General features: G+C 39.6%; 1 protein-coding gene across 3 annotated transcripts in view; it reads left to right on the top strand.

Moving 5' to 3' along the window:
* MBP (myelin basic protein) overlaps nt 1–24,379 on the top strand; it is a 122,380-nt gene that overhangs the window by 80,960 nt on the left and 17,041 nt on the right. For 2 of the 3 annotated variants that reach the window (XM_069957881.1, XM_069957879.1), the window contains exons 5-7: nt 4,575–5,002; nt 23,192–23,314; nt 24,246–24,281. In XM_069957881.1, coding sequence (XP_069813982.1) covers nt 4,575–5,002; nt 23,192–23,314; nt 24,246–24,281 — 587 coding nt within the window. The remainder of the gene's footprint in view (nt 1–4,574; nt 5,003–23,191; nt 23,315–24,245; nt 24,282–24,379) is intronic. The other variant, XM_069957880.1, reaches the window with a different exon arrangement.

The following is a 24,379-nucleotide window of genomic DNA, read 5'->3' as shown; positions in this document are numbered from 1 at the left end:
TATTTTTAGTTGACAATGAGACTCTGTTGCAGGGTATTAACATGCAAGAAGCAGTGTTCCTTTTTGTAATACACTAGTTGGTTTACCATATTGCTCCAAGGCAGTGTATAGATTTAGACTTTCCATACTCTAGATTTTATTTCTGCTATGTTAATGCTTCTTACATCAAATCGCATTAACAGCAGTAAGAAAAGATCTGCTGGAGGAGTGTTACATTCTATGTTGTATTTGCTATGTCAGAAGTATAGGGCCTCATTCCCATACTTTTTTCTTCATGGTTATGATTTTTTTTGCAAGCATTTTTCCTGTTTTAGACAATAGAGACACTAAGCCTGAAAAAAACATACCTACAGCATGCTGTGTTTTGATTAAATCAAACTAATTAAAAAAAAAAAAATTATTAGGCCCAAAAAGTTGGATTATTTGGTGTTAAGGGGCCTGATGTGAATAAATTTTCACTTCTGGCCCCTCTTCAGCCATTGCACCACAGGGGTGGGGACGGGGCTAATGGGGGGCACGGGCTAACTTTATCTATTTTAAGTGATAAGGAAGCCTATGCCAGCTCTGAGCTGGTAAAGGTTTCACACTGTGCACACAGGATTTATGTAGAGGCAGTGCGCCTTTAAATAGGTCCATGAAGCATCTGTGCTGCAGAGATATTTTTAATCCCAGCACAAATGACGCCAGACTTAATAAATGTCCCCCTATGTAGGCTTTTCACTATAGACTTGGTAAATGTAAAAAGCACAGAAACATGAATCACTTTTAGTAGTACATTAAAGCAAATGTACCATCAAGTACATTTGCTTTAAGTATCACTCATGAATAAAAAGTTGCTGGTTCGGGGAAGCCGTTCACGAGCACCGGGCCAGGGGTGAAGCACTGGAGGCAGGCCGGCCCGCCCCCAGTGGGAGGAAACCCTCGCCCCTCTATGAAGCGGCTCCATTGATTCTAATAGAGCTGCGTCACATGGAAGGGGGTTTCCTCCCACTGGGGGTGGACAGGCCCACCTTAAAAGCTTCAGCCTAGGCTGTGGAACCAAGTAGAGGTTTAAAAAAAGGACCGCGGCACTGGCGTTGTTTTATTCATTTGCAACTCTTAAAGCGAATGTACCTGATGCTACATTCGCTTTAAAGGTTCTATTAATTTGGTGTATAAAAACCCACTGGAATTTTAATATAGCGACCTGTAAATGTTTGGAAACATTTGTAAGAAAAATTCCTTGTGTTGTGTACAATGCCTTTTTAACACAAAAAAACATTGATCTTTGACTTCCGGCCATTATCATTATTTATGGCTGCCAATATAAAATAACTGCCATTATTTCACCTAAAAATGGTTGTGGTATTATATCCTAAACCTTTAGTTAGCTGATGGAGGGGATAACGTTTTAAATAGTCATTGTAAACTCAACAAACTTTGTATACATCAATAGTACAAGCTAATGTAAGAAACTGAAATAAAAAGCTCAATTTTCTTTGGGGAAAAACAAACTCAATTCCAGCCTGTGTTTGTAAGATCTGCTAGATCGGCGCTCGTTTACTGGGCCTATTACACAAGCCGATAATCGTTTAACCAGGGATGCAGGAACATTGTTACCGATGTCCTTGCAGCCTTTGTTTGAACTGTATACATACCTATCCAGGTTGCAGGGCTTCTCTTCCTCTAAGCTTATCCCCCGATACAGCGCGCTCCAGCTTCACAGTGGCTTGTCTCAGCTGACAGGCCACTCAGCGATTGGCCGAGCGGCCTGTCAGCTGAGACAGGCCGCTGTGAAGCCGAAGCGCGTAGGACCCGGTGAGAAGCTCAGAGGAAGATGAGCCCTGCAACCTGGATAGGTATGTATTCCTCTTTGCATATCGTCAGCGTCGGCCCCGCACCGCTATTACACGTAGCGGTGCGCGGTCGGCGCCCGACGATTATAGGTCAGAGCCTATATCAACGATCAGCCGATGAAACGATCATTGGCTGATCGTTGTCTTTATTACACAGAACGATAATCGGCCAGATAGGGCCGATTCTGCCGATTATCGTTCCGTGTAATAGTACCCTTAGTGTATAGAGATTAAGAACAGAATCCCTTCTTTTGTATGTGTGTGTGTGCATTATATTGGGAGTCATCAGAGAAGATAGGCAATAATTGGTCAGTTGAATCAGTTCTGTACTGGTATATTTCAGTGTATGAGGCATTGTCTTTGTAGGCAATGTATTGCTCTCCCAGTAGTGTCATGTCTGTAAAGGTTTATAATTATTATTAACCATTTAACAAAAAAAAAATGGTCTAGCTATAAACCCTGATACAAATAGCAGATAGATGGCTAATCGTAACTGCTGCCATTGCACTTATATTTCCAGGTAAGGCCAAATCCTATTCTTATATGCTAAAACTACTCATGGATGCCTCAGCTCCACACAGTCATTCTCAACCAGATATTTGTGACATGAAGGTTAATGAAGCCATGAGAATGTAGGCATATTAGGCTGTGTGGGTTATTGTAGCTCCTTCCTAGATCCATTAGGGCCCAATCACACCAACAGACGTCTGACCAATCCTGGCTTTGGCTTAAAAAATCTGTCAGATAAATTGGTCTGAAATCTGTTGGTGTAATAGGGCCGACATGGGATCGACATGAAACTGCAGTGAGTTAAAAGGCAGCTGTCTGATGAGCGGATAGCAGTAATTATTGTAGAACCAAGTAAAATATTCCACAATACTGTTTATTGCGAACTTGCCTTCAGATCCATCAACATCTTCAGGTAGAAACAGGGCACTTGTTTTTCTTCAAAAATATAAAAAGTATCAAAAAGGGCTGAAAAGATTATACTGGTTTCTGACAGCACAGACGGTATAAATGATGGTGGAGCTTCATTTAGAGCTGTTAAAACTGGTAAATCGGGTTGAAGATGAAGTACAGTAGCTACCTATGTGCATGGTACTAAAACCACATCCAGAATCCTGCTGTGCTAACAAAACACCTATTAGATCACTTTGAGTTACTGTTCCCTCGAAACAGGGCTGAAGCTAATAACCAAGATCCCCCTTACAAGCAAGAGTGTAACAACAATAAATTGACAGAACGTGCCTGCTGTGATCCTGGTCTACCCAAGACCTCAGTCATACACTGTGTTATACAGATGCAGCAGAGCTGAACTAATCATTTGACTCTACCGGATATTATTGCATAGGTTCAGTCTCAATGTATTTCGCCCCAGGTCATTTAAAATTTTGTCACTTATTCTGTCGACTGACCGTTAGCAAGAGACTAGAAACTGTTGTGGTAATAGTGAATGCATAGTGAGCACCTGACAGGATTGCAAATGGTTTGAGGAAAATCCCAGCAAGACTAAAATTGCAACTTTCTAGAAGCGCTCTAGTTTTATGTGGGCGAAAAAAGAAACTCTCGTCCATTGTTTGATGAAATATTATTTAGCTTTAAGGTTTGGCTCCTTACATTTTTTTTTTTTTAAATCTCTACTTGCTATCATTGAGTAGAAACGATCTTGTCCTCCAGGGTCTAAAAAGTAGAGATGATCGAACATCGGAAAATGTTAGGTTCTCCTCCTTCCCCACGGATCGGGTAGGCATGGGGAATCAAATGCGGAAGGTTCAACAAGGTTCGAGTTCTATAGAACCTATGATTTTCCTATATTCGATCATAATGTTTTACTTTAATGTCTTTTTTTTGTACTATTTTCTCCTCCAGCCTCCTCTGCTATTCACTGGCACATTGAAGTTTGTTACATTGCAAATAAATCTTAGAGAGTCTTTGATTTAGTTAGGTACATAGGAGATCTTAAAGGCCCTATTACACCAAATGATTATCAGCTTGATTGTTGGTGGTCTTTCAACATGTCGCTCTGTGTATTAGGAGCGGTGGCAGCAAACCGCCACTGACTTCAATGGGCTGCCCAAACAATCTAATAATCGTCTGGCTGGCCCCTCCCACTGCTCCCTGCTCACTGTCTAGCACAGACAGGGAACGAAGAATGATAAAAAAAGCAAGTGCTGAAGTGACAGGTCGGCGCTCATTTGCTTCTCAATATCGTGCCGTGTAATATGGCCTTAAGTGGTCCTTGTATAACCAGGTTGTGAAGTATTATACAAAAACTTTGCCATGAGGAATGAGCTGGTGCATCATAACCAACTTCTTATATGTTATCTTCATCGATCCTACCTGGATTTACATGAGGAATGAGAGACTATGCCACTTCAGCAGGGAGTAGTAGGTGTTGGGTTGACAACCAGGATAAGGAAATCTTATAAGGCTGGGGGGAGGGTTATTTTTCTTACTTGCTGTAGTCCCTGTTTGGATTTTACTTGTAATAAGTTGTGAACAGGCTTGTGATGTATAAACCACATCTATTGAGCTGATGGGAAAGTTGAAACTTTTTAAAATTAACTTTACATCTTGAGAAGTATTCTCCCCAGTGTCACTTATAATTCCTCCCTCTGAAATGCCATGAACATATTCTTAGAGCGTTGCATGAAATGGCTAAATCAGGATAGTGAGAAGAAGGAATCATTGTTTTCTTTTTACAGCCTTGCATTCACATCTCCCTCTTATTATTTGCAGCAGATGTGAACCAGAACAATGGCACCTCATCCAAGGGCACGGCGGTGACTGACTCCACAAGCACAGAAGAGCCCAAGAATGATTGGAAGGGTGCCAACCCAGCTGACGCTGCCTCTCGCCCACATTTGGTCCGCCTCTTTTCCCGAGATGCTCCTGGGAGGGAGGACAACACCTTCAAAGATCGGCCCTCTGAGTCAGATGAGCTTCAAACCATCCCAGAGGACAGTGGAACAACTTCACCAGAAACGGATTTGATGGCATCACAGAAACTGTCTCGTTCTCACTCAACAAAACAAATGGCATCAGCAAGCACTTCTGACCACTCTAGACATGGCCATGGAGCCCACGGGCGCTACAGGGACTCAGGTCTTCTTGACTCACTGGGCAGATTCTTTGGAGGTGACAGGCATGTTCCCAGGAAGGGAAAGGTGAGCACTGAGGAATAGAAAAAAAATTGTTAGCAAGAGTCAAAATGAACTAGGGGTACAGTCAATATCTTGTATTATCGTGTAATACCTAAGATGTCCTAAATATGAGTAAATCTTAAGCGCCTCATTCACTAAACGCTGCAGCCACATTGTGATATTTCAATTGGTACTAACCTGTATTGAATGAGGTACTAGCTATTGGTGCACTGGTAATTGATTTCCTCAGTGTGTCTTCTATAGAAATGGCTATATCTGCAATCATCCTGACATTGACACAAGTGTGAATGTGATTTACTGACAATATGTTATATGTATATTGCATGAATTGTAGAAATCATTGATCCCGGCTGTTCACAGTAGAGCCATCCGGTTTGGTGCAGTGCCTTATACAATTACGGAGATGTCCAAATACTTTTGCCATTATGACAGTAATAACAGTATTCTCTCACCCTGCTGGACAGCGAATAAAAGAGCCAAGTATCTAGAACCTAATATGCTACCGTGTAACCAACCTATGTATTTCACGCGGTGTAGATCAGCTCCACACTAACACCAAGTAGAATGCTCTCAAAATTCTGGGTTTTAATTTTTTTTTTTTACAATTCTTTACCAGAAGAAGAGTCTGTAGATCTACTATAGGTATTAAGTTACATGATGACATTTCACAAGCTGAACAAATAGTGTAAGCTACATATAGATATCATGGTAAATAGTCGCTGATGAACGGATTATTTCCCCAGCCAAGGGGCAGATAAAGTAAATGTGGCGCATTTGCTAATAGCTGCCAGATTGCTTCGGCCAATCTGATTTGCTTGGGCAATTTCTTTTGCACCAGGTGTGATAAGTCTTTTTGGGCCGCTAACTTTTATACAATGTTATTGCTAATCTGCGGCATTTTTATTCTCCTCACTCATTTAGCAGACTCTGTAAAATCCTATATAAAGAGTCTGATGGGTCATCTGTATGCTACAAAACTCTTTCTTTTGCTATTCACTAGAATTACAGTACCTGATGCTGTTTTTAAGACAATTGTTACAATCTATTCTAGTATACGTTAGCTCCTTGGGAAGGGAAGAAGCATATTTTGTAGATAAACCATTAGCGTCATGTATATCTATAGTCTGAAAGCACATACTGATGTTACTACTGAAAATGCATTTTGATGTGCTCTGTGTGAAGTTAAATAGGAAAGCTCCTTAAATGAGCTTAGCGTTATTTGACCATTGACAGTCCTGGTAAATGAATTCTCACTATGAAGTGAATGCATGGCTCTTCGTGCTAAAAGCATCGAAATAATTATCCTAGCATGTGTTTTAGGAAACACAATAGTAAAATTTTTATTTAAAAATAAAATATCTCAAAAAATCAGTAGCCTTTCCTGAGCCTAAAAGAAAGCAATGCATGCCATTAGCAAAGGAAATCAACCTTTAGCTGAATAACATGATTTTCTTTGAGCATTTTCTGAATATAAAGTTTTTATAAAAGAGCAATTTCATATTTTTATATAGAAAAGAATGACATGTGTAGCATCAGGCATAGCAAAGACAAGATGTGCAAGGACAATGGGGCGATGATACAGGATGACACAAGCAATTGTGTGCAGAAGCAGGTAGAGGTTACAATGTGATATTAGGCTTGAAATAAAATGCTATTCAGGGCACTCTGAGCCAAGGTCGCCACAAGGACATATACCTTCTATACAGGCTCTGAATCCAACAACATTTCTCCATAGTGTCAAGACTTCAGAGAAGAGTGCCAATAACATGTATTTTTTATGGACTGGTAATATAAGCTTTAAAGGGAATGTTAGCACCACATTTTCTTAATAAATAGGAACCCAGTGTACTGAGAAATTTTGAAAAGTATCTTTATAGTGCTCAGAACTTTTCTGCATCTATCCAGGGTACTTATTATTAGGATGGAGCACTGAGATGGGGAGTAAAGCACACAGCCGCACACATCTCCAACCTATATCTAGCAATCTGATGGGGTCTGTGTGACATGTCAAAAATTTTTAAGTGTTAGTAATGCTTTAAATAATAAATTTATGTCTGCCTGAAGCCACTAATAGAAGGAGCATAAAAAGCTCACAAAATATTGTGTGCAATGTATACACAGTATGCAGTAAACTCCTGAGCTCCCTCTATTGGTGGATGGAGGCAGTCAGGATTTTAAACTTAAAGTGTCACTGTCGTGAATTTTTTTTTTGCAGAAATCAATAGTCCAGGCGATTTTAAGAAACTTTGTAATTAGGTTTATTAGCCAAAAAATGCATTTTTATCATGAAAAAGCAGTTTGAAGCTCTCTCCCCTGTCTTCATTGTTCTCCTATGGAGAGAGCTAAAGAAAAGACCAAAACAGGACAGCAAAGAGTTAATCTTAAAATACCTCACCTCACCACTGACCTGTCTGAGCTCAGATTACAGCTGTCACCCAGCTCCGTGCCTGTAATCCTCTGTTATCTGCTTTCTGCTGCCGGCTAACTCCCTCCTTCCTCCTCCCCCCTCCCCTCTCCCTAGAGCAGACAGGGTACGACTCCTGCAACAAGTCACAATTTTCAGATTTTTTGCAGTGGATGGAAAAGAGGAAGGGGGGGGGACCTGGGAAAAGGCTTTTTACATGCAGATAATGGCAGATTTGGCTAATAAACCCAATTACAAAGTTTCTTAAAGTCGCCTGGACTATTGATTTCTGCAAATAAAAAAATATGACTGACTCTTAAGTCTTAACATGCTGTGGATTTAGAGCTCTGTATCGGAGAAAATTTGTGACTTTGTGGATTTGTGACATAGTGTTAAAAAGTGGATATTCTTATTAAATACTAAATGCAAACAAGTAGGCTCATTAAATAAGGAATTTAATCCTATATATGCCATAAAGATTATCCAGTGCTAGAAAAACATGGCCACTTTGTACCAGAGACAGTAACACTCTTATCTCCAGTTCAGATGTAGTTTGCAATTAAGCTTCATTCACTTCAATAGAACTGAGAAAGGCTCCATTTACACAGAAAGATTATCTGACAGATTATCTGCCAAAGATTTGAAGCCAAAGCCAGGAATGGATTTGAAAAGAGGCGAAATCTCAGGCTTTCCTTTATGACCTGATCTCTGTTTGTAGTCTGTTTAGGGCTTTGGCTTCAAATCTTTAGCAGATAATCTGTCAGATAATCTTTCTGTGTAAATGGACCCTTACAAAACCTGCATCCATCCCCTCTTTGGTTGAACTTGATGGACATGTGTCTTTCTTTGACTGTATTAACGATGTAACGGTGTAACCTGCACCCAAACTGGAGACAAGAGAGGGGCTGTCCCTGGAAGAAAGTGGCCATGTTTTTGTAGCGCTGGATAACCCCTTTAACTAGTATTATGCTGACATAATGTAGATTATTGTGCAGTTAATAATGACATTGATATTTAGAAAATTTCCCTTGGGCACCTTATGTGTGTATATAGATACATTGATCCAGAATAGGTTATTTGTCTGTGTCTTACTGCTTTGTATAGTTCAGATAATGAAGTAAACTCCACTGAAAAGTCACAGTCTTTAGGACATACATACGGGTACATGCATTTACAAGCTGCCTATTTACCATACACTCAAGTGTTTGAATAGAGATTGTCCAGTGTTCCTCAGTCGTCGCCATAGAACCAGTCCTGGTGTATTATACAAATTCTCTTAGTAGCTTCTACTGTAACAATTGGTGCTTAGGAAAATACTCTTGCATATGAATGAGATGTGCTCTTTTTCATGTATGTGCTTTGTTTATGCCATATCTTATGTGCTAGAGATGCCCCTATGTACATGTTATTTCTCGCTGTACATTCTGTAAAGCGTGTTCTTGCCAATAAGTGTTCTACAGCCAAGATCAAATTAATATGAAAACTGGAAATGACATTCTGGCTTTGTTTTATGCTTTACTCTTTTTAATTCAGCAGCAAGTGATAGCAGAGAAGCAATGTATTAGCGCAATGTAATTATTACTTGTTTGGTTAGGAGACGGCTAACATTGCGCACATGCACGCCACAAGCTGCTCACTTGTTTGTGCGAGCGGTCAATCTTACTTGAGCGTGCTGACAGCTAATAAGATGTGCTTTCTTTTAAATGCTCTAATTTGTCATTCTGAGCTTCTGCAAAGCAAATCTCCCGGCAGAAGTGTACTATGCCATGCCCGAGTGTACTAATCATGTTATACATTATGTATTGTAAACCTTTTATGCTGATCTTTTCTGGAAGTAGGAAACATTTGACACTATCGTTGCCATATTCTGAACTGATTCCCTTTTGCCATGCACTCTGGATGCATGCAGACAGCGGCATAATGTATATTACCCAATGCGCTCGCCAAAACTTACACCAACCCTTAACAGGTCGGTGACAATGCTTGGATCTGGTTAGTACTCAGGTTGCTTTATTCCACTTTTGGATCTTAATGTGTATCAACTCAGGGCACAAAACAAAGTTAGCTAACTATTTATAGGTACTCATATACTTACACAAGTGCCTGTTTGGGGTAATAGCCCAAATCCGTCTCAAGCCTTTATTAGCATCTGTAAGATCTGCAGTCATGGTTTGACGCCAGACCACATAGATATGGTACTTTAACATTCCTCACGATACAATGGAAGTCGGATTACTTCTAACCACTCCAATATGCTCTGCATCCTTAAGTGTTGAGAGTATCTACTGATCTTGTAGTGACCATATAGCTATCACTGCTGACCAGTTCTCACCTCATTTAAAGTATTGGTTCCTATCTGGGGCCCTTGTGAATCATTTCAATAATAAGTGAATATTAGGGAGTCACTGCTTTGCAGTTCTCTTATGTTGGAGTTCAGGTCTAGTATAGCTACACCCTTACATTATGTGCTTTGCACCTCCAGCTTTTCTGGTGCCAAACAGGTACGTTTCGGTAAGGTACAGAAAACTATTATCCTACTTTGTTTGCTCTATTCTACAATATAAGTAGCAACTGGTAGGCGGAAGCTTTCTGCAACAGCTATTGGGTGAGACACTCTAACTCCCATTGTGTTACAGCTATACAACTATTCCTATATGCATTATCCTTAGAAGGTTATATGCACTCTGCTCTCTGTTGTGTTACCTAAACCTAATGGTACAGTGAGATATTCTTAGGTACAGTGTTTTTCAAATAAAAAATGCAAATAAAAATCTAATCAGTAAATAGTATAGTAGAACGATTTGTATGTATCTACTATTTGCTAGACCTGAATATTGTACTAATCTCTGATTCTGAATCCTAGCATTGTTTATGTATATTGTACTCTGTGTCTTCTGATTCATTCCAATTATATCATGGCTTTGAATGTTAAACTATAATAAACATTTATTAGAAAATAATTGCTACTAATTGTCTCTTTATTTTTGGTTCTTAATGTATTAATATCTTTGAGTTATCATTATTGGACTACCAACTGAAACCTGAATTTGGTTCCATTTCTACAACTCTGAATTGGACCTTTTTTTTTTTTACAACACCTCACCTCCACTATAATTTTTCTAGACCTCAATTTCTTCTATTTTCTGACTTTTTTGGCAAACAGAAAAAGTTACTGTTTTCAAATGCAGAATACATAATCTTACTAACACTTTATTTTCTTAAAACTACACAGATTACCCCGTAATGTGGTCCTGCAACGGAAGTGTTGTGTTGGGAGGTGACTAGTGATGGGCTTGGAGGGGGGCTCGCTGTGTGGTTGTCTAAGATTATAAAACATAGCTGTCTTTTAGAAACAGCACCACTCTTGTCCTCAGTTTGTAGTATTGTAGCTCCGGTCCCCTGCAGCTGTACAGGGTTGTAACATCTCACACATCCTGGAGACAAGCATAGCACTGTTTTTGGAGGAAAGACTTATGTTTTCTAATACTTAATGACTCTTTTAACAGCGAAGCAAGCTCCCTTCTCTGTTTCAGATGGAGATGAGCATTGATTAAAAGGGTTATCCAGGCTTAGAAAAACACGGCTGCTTTCTGCTGCAGAAACAGCGTCATTCTTGTGCTCAGTTTTTGATGTGGTTTTGCAGCTATATTCTAGTGAAGTTAATGGAGCAGAATTACAATACCACACACAACCTGGGGTATAGGTGGTGCTGTTTGTGCAAGAAAGTATGTGTGCTTTTTCTAATCGTGGATAACCACACAGACAGCTTTCTTCAAACACACCATTTGTCACCTCCTTATACACAAGGTGGAAGGAAGCTCTGTGCTATTTCAGAACAGATAGGACTTCCTGGACCATTAGGCTGTGACAATCTGTAGAGTTTTGAAAAGTAAAGGATACAAATGAATTAATAAAATTTACATTCCAGAAATAGAATAAAGGACTCTACCCACTGTAGGATAACCACTAGAGATGAGCGAACCTTGAGCATGCTCGAGTCGATCCGAACCCGAACTTTCAGCATTTGATTAGCGGTGGCTGCTGTGGAAAACATGGATATAGTCATTGGCTGTATCCATGTTTTCCAAACAACCTTAGAGCTTTATCCAAGTTCAGCAGCCACCGCTAATCAAATACCGAACGTTCGGATGGACTCAAACCCGAGGCCGCTTCGCTCATCTCTAATAACCACTCTACTCAAGTCAGTTTTCGAGTTTTGGGTTGTGTTTTTTTGAGAGAGAGAGAAAAGTCGAGTAGATAAGAAAAAGAGATACTTGTTTTTCCTTTATATTTAGGAAGATGAATGGTATAGTGGCTGCTCCTATGCTCCTATTTTCTTCTTTCATAGATATCCATGAAAGACCTCACATGAATGTTAGAGATATGATAGAATGGGAGAGATTCTAGGTGAAATACATTTAACTGTAGTTGGTTTAATTTTTTGTGCTCTTATATGCATCAGTTTTGTTCAGCTTCTCATGATGCTGTCTTGAAGCCCAAACCAGGTGGCTCATAATGAAGGAAGAAATATAAAAGACACATACTAGTTGTACTCTTTTTTTTTTTTTTTTTTTTTAAATCCTTTCCTAGATTTAGTGTAAAAAAATAAAATTTATATTGTCAAAAAGGGCACATATAAGAGCAAGAACGAAAAACTACTGCTTCAAAAAATGGCAAAAAAAGACTTTAACACAAATATTGTAATCTAATTCACACTATAGAATAATGTTTAGAGCAGTGCTTCTCAATTCTAGTCTTCATGGCCACCAACAGGTTGCGTTTTGAGGATTTCCTTAGTATTTCACAGGTGATATAATTATACTCAGTGCATCAGGTATTATCACAGCTGTTCTTTGTATGGGATATCCTCAAAACATGACCTGTTGGTGAGGCCTGAGGACTGGAATTGAGAAACACTGCTTTATACTATTTTTGTTTCAGAAAGGCATATTGCAGTATTGATATCAAAGCAAAACTGAAAAAAAAAAAGTTTTTTTGTTTTACATTTCAGGTAACAACTCAACGTAATAAACACTAATACAAGTCATTTACTGCCATATATTTAAAGTGTAACTGTTTTTTGTTTTTCAAAAGATTTTTAAACCTCTGGTGAGTGCTCCTACTGCTGTTATTGAGTTCCTAAGAGTCCCCTCTATGGTGCATAGCTATTTCTCAGTCTTTATTTTTCAGAGGAAAAGGCTAGAGCTGAACTTTTTGTCAGTCATACACATGTAGGTATTCCCTTAGTTGTGTAGCCAATTAGAGCACCTATACGTTACTGATATGCCAGTGATGGTGAAAGTGCACAGAACTGAACAGGCAGAACTGTGCTAAAGAATGAGTTACAAAGTACACTACTATAGATGACATGTAGAGGAAGAAGGGGTTACAAGATACACTGTCTGTGTGATGTTTAAGCAGAAATGAGGGAAACAGTACAGTTGGTAATGGGTGGAGCAGCGAGTACACTGATATTTAAACAAAGGACATCTGCCCTAAACTAAATACATGGTGAGAGATGAAAGAAAAGCCTTGATTTATCTTTACGGACCGATGAGCATCACTTTTAGTGGACAAGCTGGCTTAGCTTGCTGGTACCCAGAAACGCCCGCTCAGGCACATAGCACATGCTATGTTCTGCTCTCATTTTCTAATCCAGCTGTTACTAGAGACAGATTTTCCCTAACAACAGACAGTGGCCAGCAAAACATAAAGTAGGGTGACACCTAGTGGCCAGTATTTTAGAACTGTTTCCCTGAGGTGAGGAGTCATTCTTTATTAAATTAAGTCATTTACAAATGTGTTAGAAATTGCATAGACTATGAAATGGAAAGAGGTCACTGTCAGCAGTTATTTATTGTTTATTCTCTGTATATTTTATTTAATCTGTCTCATCATCCTAAGGAATTAAAACTTCTATTTCATAGCTCACCAAGTTGATATTTTCAGGAATGGGCATAAGGACATGGTAGGTATCATCTGATACACAAACAGCCACGTATATCTTATTGTGACCATTTTATTTTTTTGCATTTGAGAAACAATGTTTTACAGATAAAATAGTTTTATTATTCTCTTTACCTTGTGTTATGCTAGTGGTAAAAAAAATGGTTTGCTGCACTTTTAACTTCTAGTTATAAATGATAAAATATGTGTGAGCGTTTTTATACACTTGCATTCCCAGAGATATGGCCCATAAATAGGATATGCAACTATTCTACACATACACACCCATCCAGAAATATATTCAGTTACCCTTTATAGAGACACATAGAATTTAATTTGATTTCATTCCCGCCACAATGAAAAGAGTTAGAGAGGAAACTGAGTTTCTGAGTGGCTAGAGGAAGATAAGAAGCAGCCACAAAGGTACTTAAGGAGTAAATATTTGAACACACTCCACTATTGGTGACTTAGACTGTTCAATACTGTTCTATAATGTCCTCCATGCTGCTGTAGGGTTGCCAAATAAAAATATGGAGGGCAGCATCCCCTCTTCTGTGTCCAGTGTTCGGGAGACACCATAGAAGCTAGTCTCCACCTATCAGCTCAGGGACAACAGAAACTTGAAATGAAGCCCACAGAGTGCAAAATGGTAAGAAATGCCATATATAAGTTATATAATAGAATCAGTGCTGTACACACAACAGTTTATCCAGAAAAGTCACCTGATAAGAGGTTTACAGTTTCTCTAACTTTTATATAGTAAGTTAAAATTGTATTTTCTTTGTAATTTTTATCCCTTTGAATGTTTGCATTCAAGGTTAGAACAGCTTTTCCCAGAGTGCTATTGTTACTGTTGCAGAAACATGATGCCATTAAACAAGGAACCTCTTAACTTCCCTTAAATGAGATGCATAAAAAAGTGTAATTAATCTATCAGGCTTGATAAAGGTTAAATGACTCCTTGTAAAGCAAAGTGAATAGCTTTCTATAATGCTTATCTCAAAATGAAGCATAGTCGTGTCTCATTATATGGATTTTCACATTTTCAATGTGATTTCTGTGTGATTGTCTCATTGAGTATATAAAAGTACCATTTACCTTGGCATGAACTGGAAAAGGGTAAACTAGTAATACAGAGACAATTGTTGCTCATCTGGGAATTGAAAAGACAAAATCATGGCCATGTGAAAGCTTCCTATAATTTATAGATCTTTGGGAAGATTTATCAAACATGGTGTAAAGTGAAACTGGCTCAGTTACCCCTAGCAATCAATCAGATTCCACTTTTCATTCCTCACAGGCTCTTTGGAAAATGAAAGGTGGAATCTGATTGGTTGCTAGGGGGAACTGAGACAGTTTCACTTTAGACCATGTTTGATAAATGTCCCCCCTTGTGCCCATAGAAACATAGAAGATTGTCGGCAGAAAAAGGCCACAGGGTCTATCTAGTCTGCCCTATTAGTATTTCCCTTCTTATTATCTTAGGATAGATATATGTTTATCCCAGGCATGCTTACATTCTGTTACTGGCGATTTACCAACCACATCTGCTTGAAGTTTTTTCCATACATAATATAAAATTAACAGCCACTGTAGCTTCTTACAGAATATGCAGGGCCATTTTAATACATTGGTGGGCCCGGTGCACAGCCCTCAAGAGTGGGTCCCCACCTTTTTGGCTGCCCCAGTAGTATAGACCCCGTGTGCTGCTCCCAGAAGTATAGACAGCTGTATGCTGCCCACAGTAGTATATAGACCCCTGTGTGCTGCCCCAAGTAGTATAGATATCTGTGTGCTGCCCCCAGTACTATAGACCACTATGTGCAGCCCCCAGTGGTATATAGACCCCGTGCACCCCCCAGTAGTATATAGCCCCCCTGTGCGCCCCCCAGTAGTATATAGACCCCTGTGTGCTGCCCCCCAGTATATATATCCCGTGCACCCCCTAGTAGTATATAGCCCCCCTTGTGCGCTCCCCTAGTAGTATATAGCCCCCCTTGTGTGCTCCCCCAGTTATATATACCCCCCTGTGCACCCCCCCAGTTGTGTATATATATCCCCTGTTCCCCCACCTGTAGTATATAGCCCTCCTGTGCACTCCTCGTTATGTATACCAGTTATATATACCCCCTGTGCGCCCCCCCAGTTATATATACCCCCCGTGTGCCCCCCAGTTATATAAACCCGTTATATATACCCCCCTGTGCACCCCCCCCCCCAGTTGTATATATATATATATCCCCTGGGTGCTTCCAGTAGTATATAGCCCCCCTGTGCACTCCCCCAGTTATATATACCCCCCCTGTGTGCCCCTCCAGTTATATATACCCCCTGTGCGCCCCTCCAGTAGTATATAGGCCCCCTAGTAGTATATAGACCCCATCTGTGTGCTGCCCCCAGTTATATAGCCCCCCTTTGTGCTCCCCTTCCCAAATAGCATATACCAAAAAAAACAAACACTTATACTCACATTGGTCCACGCGTCTCCTCTTCTGTTCACTTTACCCTTGTGGCCGCAGGCAGTGCTTTGCCTGTGGTCACAAGAGGCCGCTCTCCCCTCTTGCGAGCCAGCTCTGAATGACGTCACTCGAGGGCCGACACCACAACTGGAGAGCGTCCTCTTTTGACCGCAGCAAAGCACTGCCTGCGGCCACAAGAGTGACTGACAGGGAGGGAGCCAATGGCTCCCGCCCTGTCAGTGCCGCTGCTGCTGCTGCCTGTAACTATGAGCGCTCGTTACGAGCACTCATAGCTACAGTGCAGAGCGCAGCAGCAGGCGGGGGGGGGCTGCAGGGGGCGCCTTGGATAGATAACTTACCCATCCCGTTGGCGCCCCCCTGCCAGGCTGTTGGCCGGAGCCCTGTGCGACCCCACTGGTTGCACAGAACAAAGGCCAGCCCTGCTCAGGGTGGGCCCCTTTACCAAGTGGGCCCGCTGCACGTGCACCATTTGCCCTCTGGTTAAAGCGGCCCTGGGAATATGTAAAGGTTTTTGCTGCGTTCATGTTTCTTCGACTTTGCTGCCTGTTTCAAAAACTTTACAGGAAAATTTGGAATCATAATGTTAAAAAGCAGATTATCCCCATTACTCAGTCACAAACAGAATTATGAATAAATAAAACATTTTCATGGTTTATATCTGTAATGTTCTGTTCCTACTGTTTCTAGATGGCTTGTATTGGCACACAGTAATTACTTTTCAGCCTCCTGTTTTCTGTTGTTTTTTTCTCCTTTAGAGGATGGGGGGGGGGTATGCAGGTTATGCAATGGATTATACTTTAGTATCCACGAAGCAGAGAAAAATCTGAACAAATTTGAAAGTGCGGATCCTTGAATAAGATAACAAGAACATGCACTTGGTGACACATTTGCAATGAAAAGATAAAACCTATAAAATCCTGAATATAATCTAAAAATAGGGCGTAGAGGGCTTTTTTTGATTTTCAGCTTTCTGGATCCTTGCCCCAATAGCATGCTCTTATAATTGGGGACTAAACCATTTATTAACGGGGATTCATAAGTTCTTAAAGGATAATTCTGAGAAATGTCACTGCTAGTTAGTAATTTAATGCGCCACTCTATCATTTTCTTAGAAATATCTAACAAATATATTAAAGTATAACCACTTCTACTATATGTCAATCTAGTCCGACCTATTATTGCTATGCAATGCTGTGTTTAGTTATTTCATTACATTGATACCAAATCTGCTGAGGATCCTGTACATGTGAACACACCTTTATAGTAGTTTTTGGAAGACAGAAAATTATGGTGCTATCATTTGCTATGGAAAAATATATACAATATATATTTGTTCTGATTTGCGTATGATTGTTCCTGATGATTGAAATTATCATGTATACAAACAGTGACAACATATATGACAGCTGGCTAGGGATCTGGAAAGTTACATACACTACTTTATTTATAGTAACGTCACATATAAATTGGTGCAATCCAAATTTTACATAAAGTATTATCATTAAAGGGGTATTCCCAACTTAACAAGTTATGTTCTATCTATGGAATAACCACCTGGACCTGGAGATTTTCTATTTTGTCTATATATTATTTTAGGTGACGCTGCACTTATTCTTGGGTGACAGGTGATATCTAATGGAGAACTTGCTAATTTGCTCAAACTTTTCCTGAGTTTTGTGCAAAAATTTTACAGCATTGTGCAAAAATTAACTTGTTGCATAAAAATTTGCACTTTTTGTACACTAGTTTTTGGGTGAAGGCATTGATACATTTTTTTAAATTCACTCTTTCTCTATGGCAGCCGCCGGAGATAGCTGAGTATTGAACTGAACCTCCCATTAAGATTTACAGCATTTCCAAAGAAAACATGAGAAGGAGGAAATAGGCCATAGCTGCTGGTGCTGGTAACTAAGTTGGAGACACTCCTCAAAGATTAAGATATAACTGTATTCTGGAGAAGATATTCTGTTCTATTAGTAATACTATAAGTATTGTGTAACCTGTTGGTGCTATACAAATAAAAAAAAAATTATTGTATGTATTATTACTGTTAGTGAATAATACCTCCATGGGTTGACATCTGAACATAGCATATTTTTTCTCAGGTTCACATGAAATCCATCAGAAGAATACTTTATAGGGGAAAGGTAGGGTTGATAGACTTTTTGGATGCCATATTATAGATTAGTAATTGAGGTTACAGTCACAATAAAGTCCTATGCATTTGTCTAGAGTGGTAAGGGAATACAGTGGACCAAAAGTGCAAAAAGTAGAAGGTTCTAGAGTCCAGTCCTTATCATTGTGACTGTAATATCCCTGTATTATACCTGTTAAAACAGTTTACAAACATATATCTGTAGAAGGTATAGTGCCATGCATAGATATATTAAAGGGAATCTGTCAGCTGTAATTCACATTCTAAACTGTTTAACGTAGGAAAGCTATAAGGACAAGGAGGCACATGGTACCTTTCATATATCCAGCTGTGCTTCCAGGATGTTGTTCCAGGATTTTATTCTCTGGTACAAAGAGTCAAAGAGGCTTTTCCAAACTCCTGAATGGCTGAAAGCTGTAATGTCTCTTCTCCCCCCTCCCTGCTTGATTGACACCTTGAAGCTGAGTCCCAAGGCGGGTTCATACTCCCCCTGAGTATGGAGGTGTTACAGACCTTAAATAGCTCAGGAAAGCCTCTTTGACTCTTCTTACTGTATAATAAAAGCATATTTTTACACTCTGAAATTACAACTAGATATATGAGAGATACCATGAGTCTCACTGCTCTAACCGCTTTAATAGTGTCAGCAGTTTGGAACATGAATTATAGTGGACATTCCCTTTAAGTACTTCAGTGCTATTTGTTCTGGATTAAAATTAAAAATCAGATATTGTGTGCCTCAAATTCCCCCTGGTTTGGTAAATATTTATCCATTTTTCCATTGACAAGACATATAGAGGGATCATTGTGCTTGTACTCCTATATCTTCTGTGCAAAGAGGGATTATTGTGTAGTCAGTGCATGCTGGCCTGTCTCCTGACAAGCTCCCTCTTATGGTATAGATCAGTGCTTCTCAATTCTAGTCCTCAGGCCTCACCAACAGGTCATGTTTTGAGGATTTCCTTAGCATTTCACATGTGATATAATTATACTCAGTGCAACAGGTACTATCACAGCTGTTCTTTGTATGGGAAATCCTCAAAACATGACCTGTTGGTGAGGCCTGAGGACTGGAATTGAGAAGCACTGGTATAGATATATCACAGCAGGCCTATAGGCATCACTGTCATATATAGCACCACACATTTCATATAGTACTACCATATGTATAATTTGTATTGTAGCCATAAATATTGCTTCTCTTCTCTCAGCAGAAATGTATTCCTCAGAATGAGAGGGGACGCTACTTTACATGCCGACTGTCTAACATTTCAGCTATCACAATACCATATAATTAATTGCTTAGTCGAGATATCTATCTCCTGAGGAAGTTCAACCTTCAGGTCACCCTTCTAAGTAGATAATAGTGCTTATTAACACTGGGCCTGTTCTCTTTGAAATGCTTCGTGTTTTTAATCTCTGCAGCTGACATCTTGGTTACAAAAGGTGACATTATAACAGCGGTGAAAGGACAGATCTGTCACTGATGCGTGATTCAGCCTCCATGGCTAGGATATTATATGACAGTTATGCAAATGTCAATAAGCAGCACCTCTTATTTCATTCATAAGTATAAAAAAATAAAAAAAAAAAAGCAAAAAGACATCATATAATTTAACTAAAAGTCTCCCTTTACTGCAGAAGGCCCCATCCACACGTGAAGCTAGGGACATGCAGGTTGGGAGGTTCTGTCACCTCCACTCCTATAACATCTAGGTTAAAGGGCTGTACAACCACAGAAAAGGTTTTTTTTTTTTTTTTTTTTTACATAAAATAAGTGTGCTTTTAACAAACTTTATTATTTAACATTTTCCTAGACTGTCCTTTTTCAGTGCTACATGGTCCTGGAAGTCCTGTGTTTTCTGCCTGCTCTCAATGTAGTTGACTTGCTTAAGGGGGCTGGCTGTCAGACTCAGTCCAGTAGCTTGAACTGTCTCTGCATCAAATGTGATGGGAAAGAGGATTGGCTTTAGAACCAGCCAGAAAGCCAGACCCCCTCAAGCACAACAACTACACTGAGAGCAGGGAAGGTGGCAGAGCCACAGGACTTCCAGGTCTATGAGAGTGGCACTGATGACAGGGTCCTTTTACATTTATGCAAAAAGGGGTCTGTGGAGCCTCAGTTGTGTCTCAAAATACGGAAATAGCCAGATATCCCTCCAGGGAAGGAAAACCTGTTGCCAAGGGGGTGCCTCCTAGTGGGGAGATCAACAAACCACCCTGATACTTAGACCCTTAAGTCCCACTCGGTTGTATTGGGACACAAATAGGGAAATACCAGGGTGGACCCTTTTTCATCAGACCCTAACTCAGTTGCGAATATTGCGACATGACAAGGGACTACCAAAGCCAGGCATCCATCCACAGACAGCTGTTTTAGGGTATTGCACCTCATCAGTGTGGAGCAGGATTTGGGCTATGAAATGTAAACCAACCATTTTAAATTTACTGTTAAGATCAATTAACAATTAAGATCAGAGTGAGACACGATAACAATATATTTAAGTTTCTTCACATTTTAAGTGACACAGTGATTATTCTTGTGGACATTTAAATATATTGTTATTATGATTAATGATAATGATTAATTTTGGCAGCTCATAAAAGATGTGATCAGCTAACGAGCGGGCATTTTCCTACTCCTCGGCTGATCAATGACACTTTTACATGGGTGGATCATCAAAATGAGTGTTTCTAGAAATGTTTGTTGCTAAGGATCGGCCTGTGTAAAAGGAGCTTAAAGGGGAAAGGGAAGCGAAAATCTTTTTCTTTCAAATTGACTGGTTTTAAAAAGTAATGTAGATTTGTAATTTACTTCTTCTTAAAAATCTCAAATCGTCCCATACTTATCATTTGCTGTGTGTATTGCAGTAAATGTGGTTTTCTTTTCAGTGTGACACAGTTCTCTCTGCTGCCACCTCTGACCAAGACAGAAATTGCCCAGAGCAGTAGAGGTTTTCTATGGGGATTTGCTGCTGCTCTGGACAGTTCCTGTCTCGGCCAGAGATGTAAGCAGAGAGCACTGTGTCAGACTGAAAAGAAAACAACATTTCCTGCAGGACATACAGCAGCTGATAAGTATGGGAAGACATGAGATTTTTTATTAGAAGTAAATTACAAATCTTTATAACTTTCTGATATCAGTATATTTCAAAGAAAACAATTTTTGCTGTACAACCCCTTCAAGAATATCCAGGTTGTTTAGAAAAGTTGTTTAAAGTTAGTAAGATGTTATGAGGAAAACGCATATTTTATACAATGTTACCAAAAAACTAAAATGCAGCCAGCTGGGGAAACTGTGTTTCATATGTTACCTTTATATGTTCAAAGTTTACCAAATGTGGCAAGGCCACATGTGGTTTATATTCCGTAGAAAATACAAGATATTTACTGAGCTCTGGTTCTAAAATGTCGACCATTATCATTAGTGCAAATGCCAAGTTTTTATCTAACATTATGGTGTGCTACTGTAAGATTCCTGAAACCTCTGGAGGCTACAGTATATAGGACACTCACTTTGAATACAAAGCTAATTTCCCTCAATACATTTACACTAAAAAGCCTGATTATATGTATGTTGTTATCATATAAAGAAGGCTTTCATCTGTAGACAAGCTATACAATGCATTAAAATTTTCCTGGTTTACTGTTGAAGACTGTGAATATGCCATTACCTGGTGACATACCTCAGATCCTTTAACCCTCAGTTATATTCTAAAGAATGGCGCAGGCACGTTATTGAAAGGAGACATGATTGCAAAGAAAGATGCGTTGCTCAGTATTTCCAAGTAATTATATCTATCATTATACTGCCGTAGTGTGAAACTCCCAAGGAACACAAAGTACCTTTAAAAAAAGTATACTTACTTTATACTAAATATTAAGCTTTTATATCGTGTTTTAGGGAACTATATAATCCTTATAAGACCAAACTGTACTGGTAAGTACTAAAAAAGTAGAATGTCTTGTTTTTTAGGTCCTTTTACTTTGTGCAATTTCTCGGCCACAAACATACAGCAAGATTGGTGCTTGTTTGCAGTGCCTTTACATGGCACAAGAAATAGAGTTTCCAGACTTTACGAATGTTCCATGTATCATTTGTGCAGCCATGGAAACTGACAGCATGGATATACTGTATCTGTGCTGTCAGTTTCCAGATCACACATCAGTACATACTTACCTAGTGTGCTGCTGGTGTGAACCTGCATCCTGTCTCCTGCTCACCCATCAACCAGTTGTGTCTTCAGGCCCAGCCTCCTCTGGCTGTTAATCATTCTGGAGAAGGTGGGGTCTGAAGTACAGGGACTGGATGGGAGAGCCAGAGAACAGGATGCCAGATCACAGCTGCAGCGCACTAGGTAAGTATGTGCAGCTGTGTGATCTGGAAACTGACAGCACAGATATACTGAATGTATATTCAGTCAGTTTGCCTTTATCATTATCAGCCTCACAGGGCTGATTGTTTATCGTTAACCTAAAATCGTTCACCATATTACACAAAGCGATAATCGTTAGTTACGATCATTACTACAATTGTGATCGTTACTATTATCGTTTACTCCTTCTGATCCCAGCAAAACAATGAACAATGTGCAATTAAACTGAACGATTAGTGAACAAATGCGGAACTTGAACAAATGTGGAATTACAGTGAACGATTAATGATAATTTTAGGTTCAGATCTAAATCAACGATCAACGACATATGAACGATTTTTCGATCGTTGCCTGCAATTAAACGGAATGATTATCGTTTAAATTTGAATGATTTTTTGCACGATAATCGTCCCATGTAATAGGGCCCTTGTTGTTACTGACCTAATCGTGTGGGCAGGGCCATGACTGTTGGCCTTTACTTCTATCATTTATCAGCTGTCTTTGCTTTTTCTTTAGCCAATCACTGAGCCTATTACACAGGACAGCTATCAGCCTGTTCAGCCTATAATCACCCAGTGTAATAGGGGCCTAAGATAGAGCCACTGTGGTAAATCCGGCACATAAATTGGTTGTCTACTCCAGGTTAACACTAAGAATCAAACAGTATTAGTAAATGTGGACCATTATTCTGTATGTATGTTCCCCTAAACTTAAAGGTGGGCATATTTTGACATACGGTTGAACATTCTGGTCCTTGAATTATTAATCAATATTGATATTGTAAATTCTATCCAACTGACTACTTTGTAAATGTCTGATTTGTTACTCCAGGATTACCACCTGTCCAGATCAAGATACCACTCCTCCTCTCCTCAGAGATCTTACCAGAGATCTTACTATGCCCATGGCAGACATGTCGATGATAACCCTGTTGTCCACTTCTTCAGGAATATTGTAAGTGCTTACATAAAAATATTAATAATATAATCTTTATTATTATAGCACCAACATATTCTGTCGCACTTTACAATACATAGATAACAAGAACTTACAATATATAATGGCATAGGGATTATTCAAAAATGATAAAAACTGTTATTTTGTACAGCGGTCCAGCCATTAAAATAACGGAGTTAGACAATTGAATGTCAATGCTCTATGTATTGGCTTTAATCTGCTTATACAATAATGTTATAACCAATCTCGATTGAACATTTTATTATTTTGTTTTAATTTGAACTATTCTTTACAATGTCTTTGATATGTTGTCTGTATAGTTTAAAGCGAATGTACCAGCAGGTATATTGCTTTAAGATTTTTACATCAATAGACTGGCGCCAGCGCAGTAATGCCGGTGCTGCAGTCCTTTTTTTGAACCGTGGCCCGGTTTCCATGCACGGTGCTGGTCTATTCCTGGTCGCTGGCCCGGCCTGAAGAACTGCAGTGTGAAGAAACCCCTCCCCTCTTTGACACGGCTCCATTGTTTCTAATGGAGTCACAGACAGGAGGGCAGAACGGCACACTGGGGGCGGGTGGGCCCGCCTTTAGGGGTGGGTGGGCCCGCCTCCAGGTGGCTGACAATAGACCGGCACCAGGCTGCGATTAAAAAAAAAGGAATGGCATCACAGCGCCGGTCTATTGATGTTAAATTCTTAAAGCAATGTACCGGCTGGTATGTTCGCTTTAATTCAAAACTTTAATAAAATATCTTTAAAAATAAAAACAAAGCAGTACACATAAAGAAGGATAAGCCAGTCATTTAGCCAATATCTGTGGGAGATTTATTAGGGAACGTGGTAAGACTGTCTAATCATCTGTTTTAAAGTCATGCGTATACACACTGATTGTTCTACTGGTAGATTTAACTATTTCCACTTTCCTCTAGGTGACTCCCAGGACACCACCCCCTTCTCAACCTAAGGTAAATATGTATGCCAGGATCATAAAATATCAACAGTGGTTTTATCATTGATATTGGTCATCTACAAGAGCCAATCTCTTCAATTGTCAATCACTATA

This window comes from Dendropsophus ebraccatus, chromosome 2 (assembly GCF_027789765.1).
Source record: "Dendropsophus ebraccatus isolate aDenEbr1 chromosome 2, aDenEbr1.pat, whole genome shotgun sequence".
NCBI classification, from domain to species: Eukaryota; Metazoa; Chordata; class Amphibia; order Anura; family Hylidae; genus Dendropsophus; species Dendropsophus ebraccatus.
Note: the sequence above shows the minus strand (reverse complement) of the source record. Positions and strands in the feature narration are given on the sequence as shown.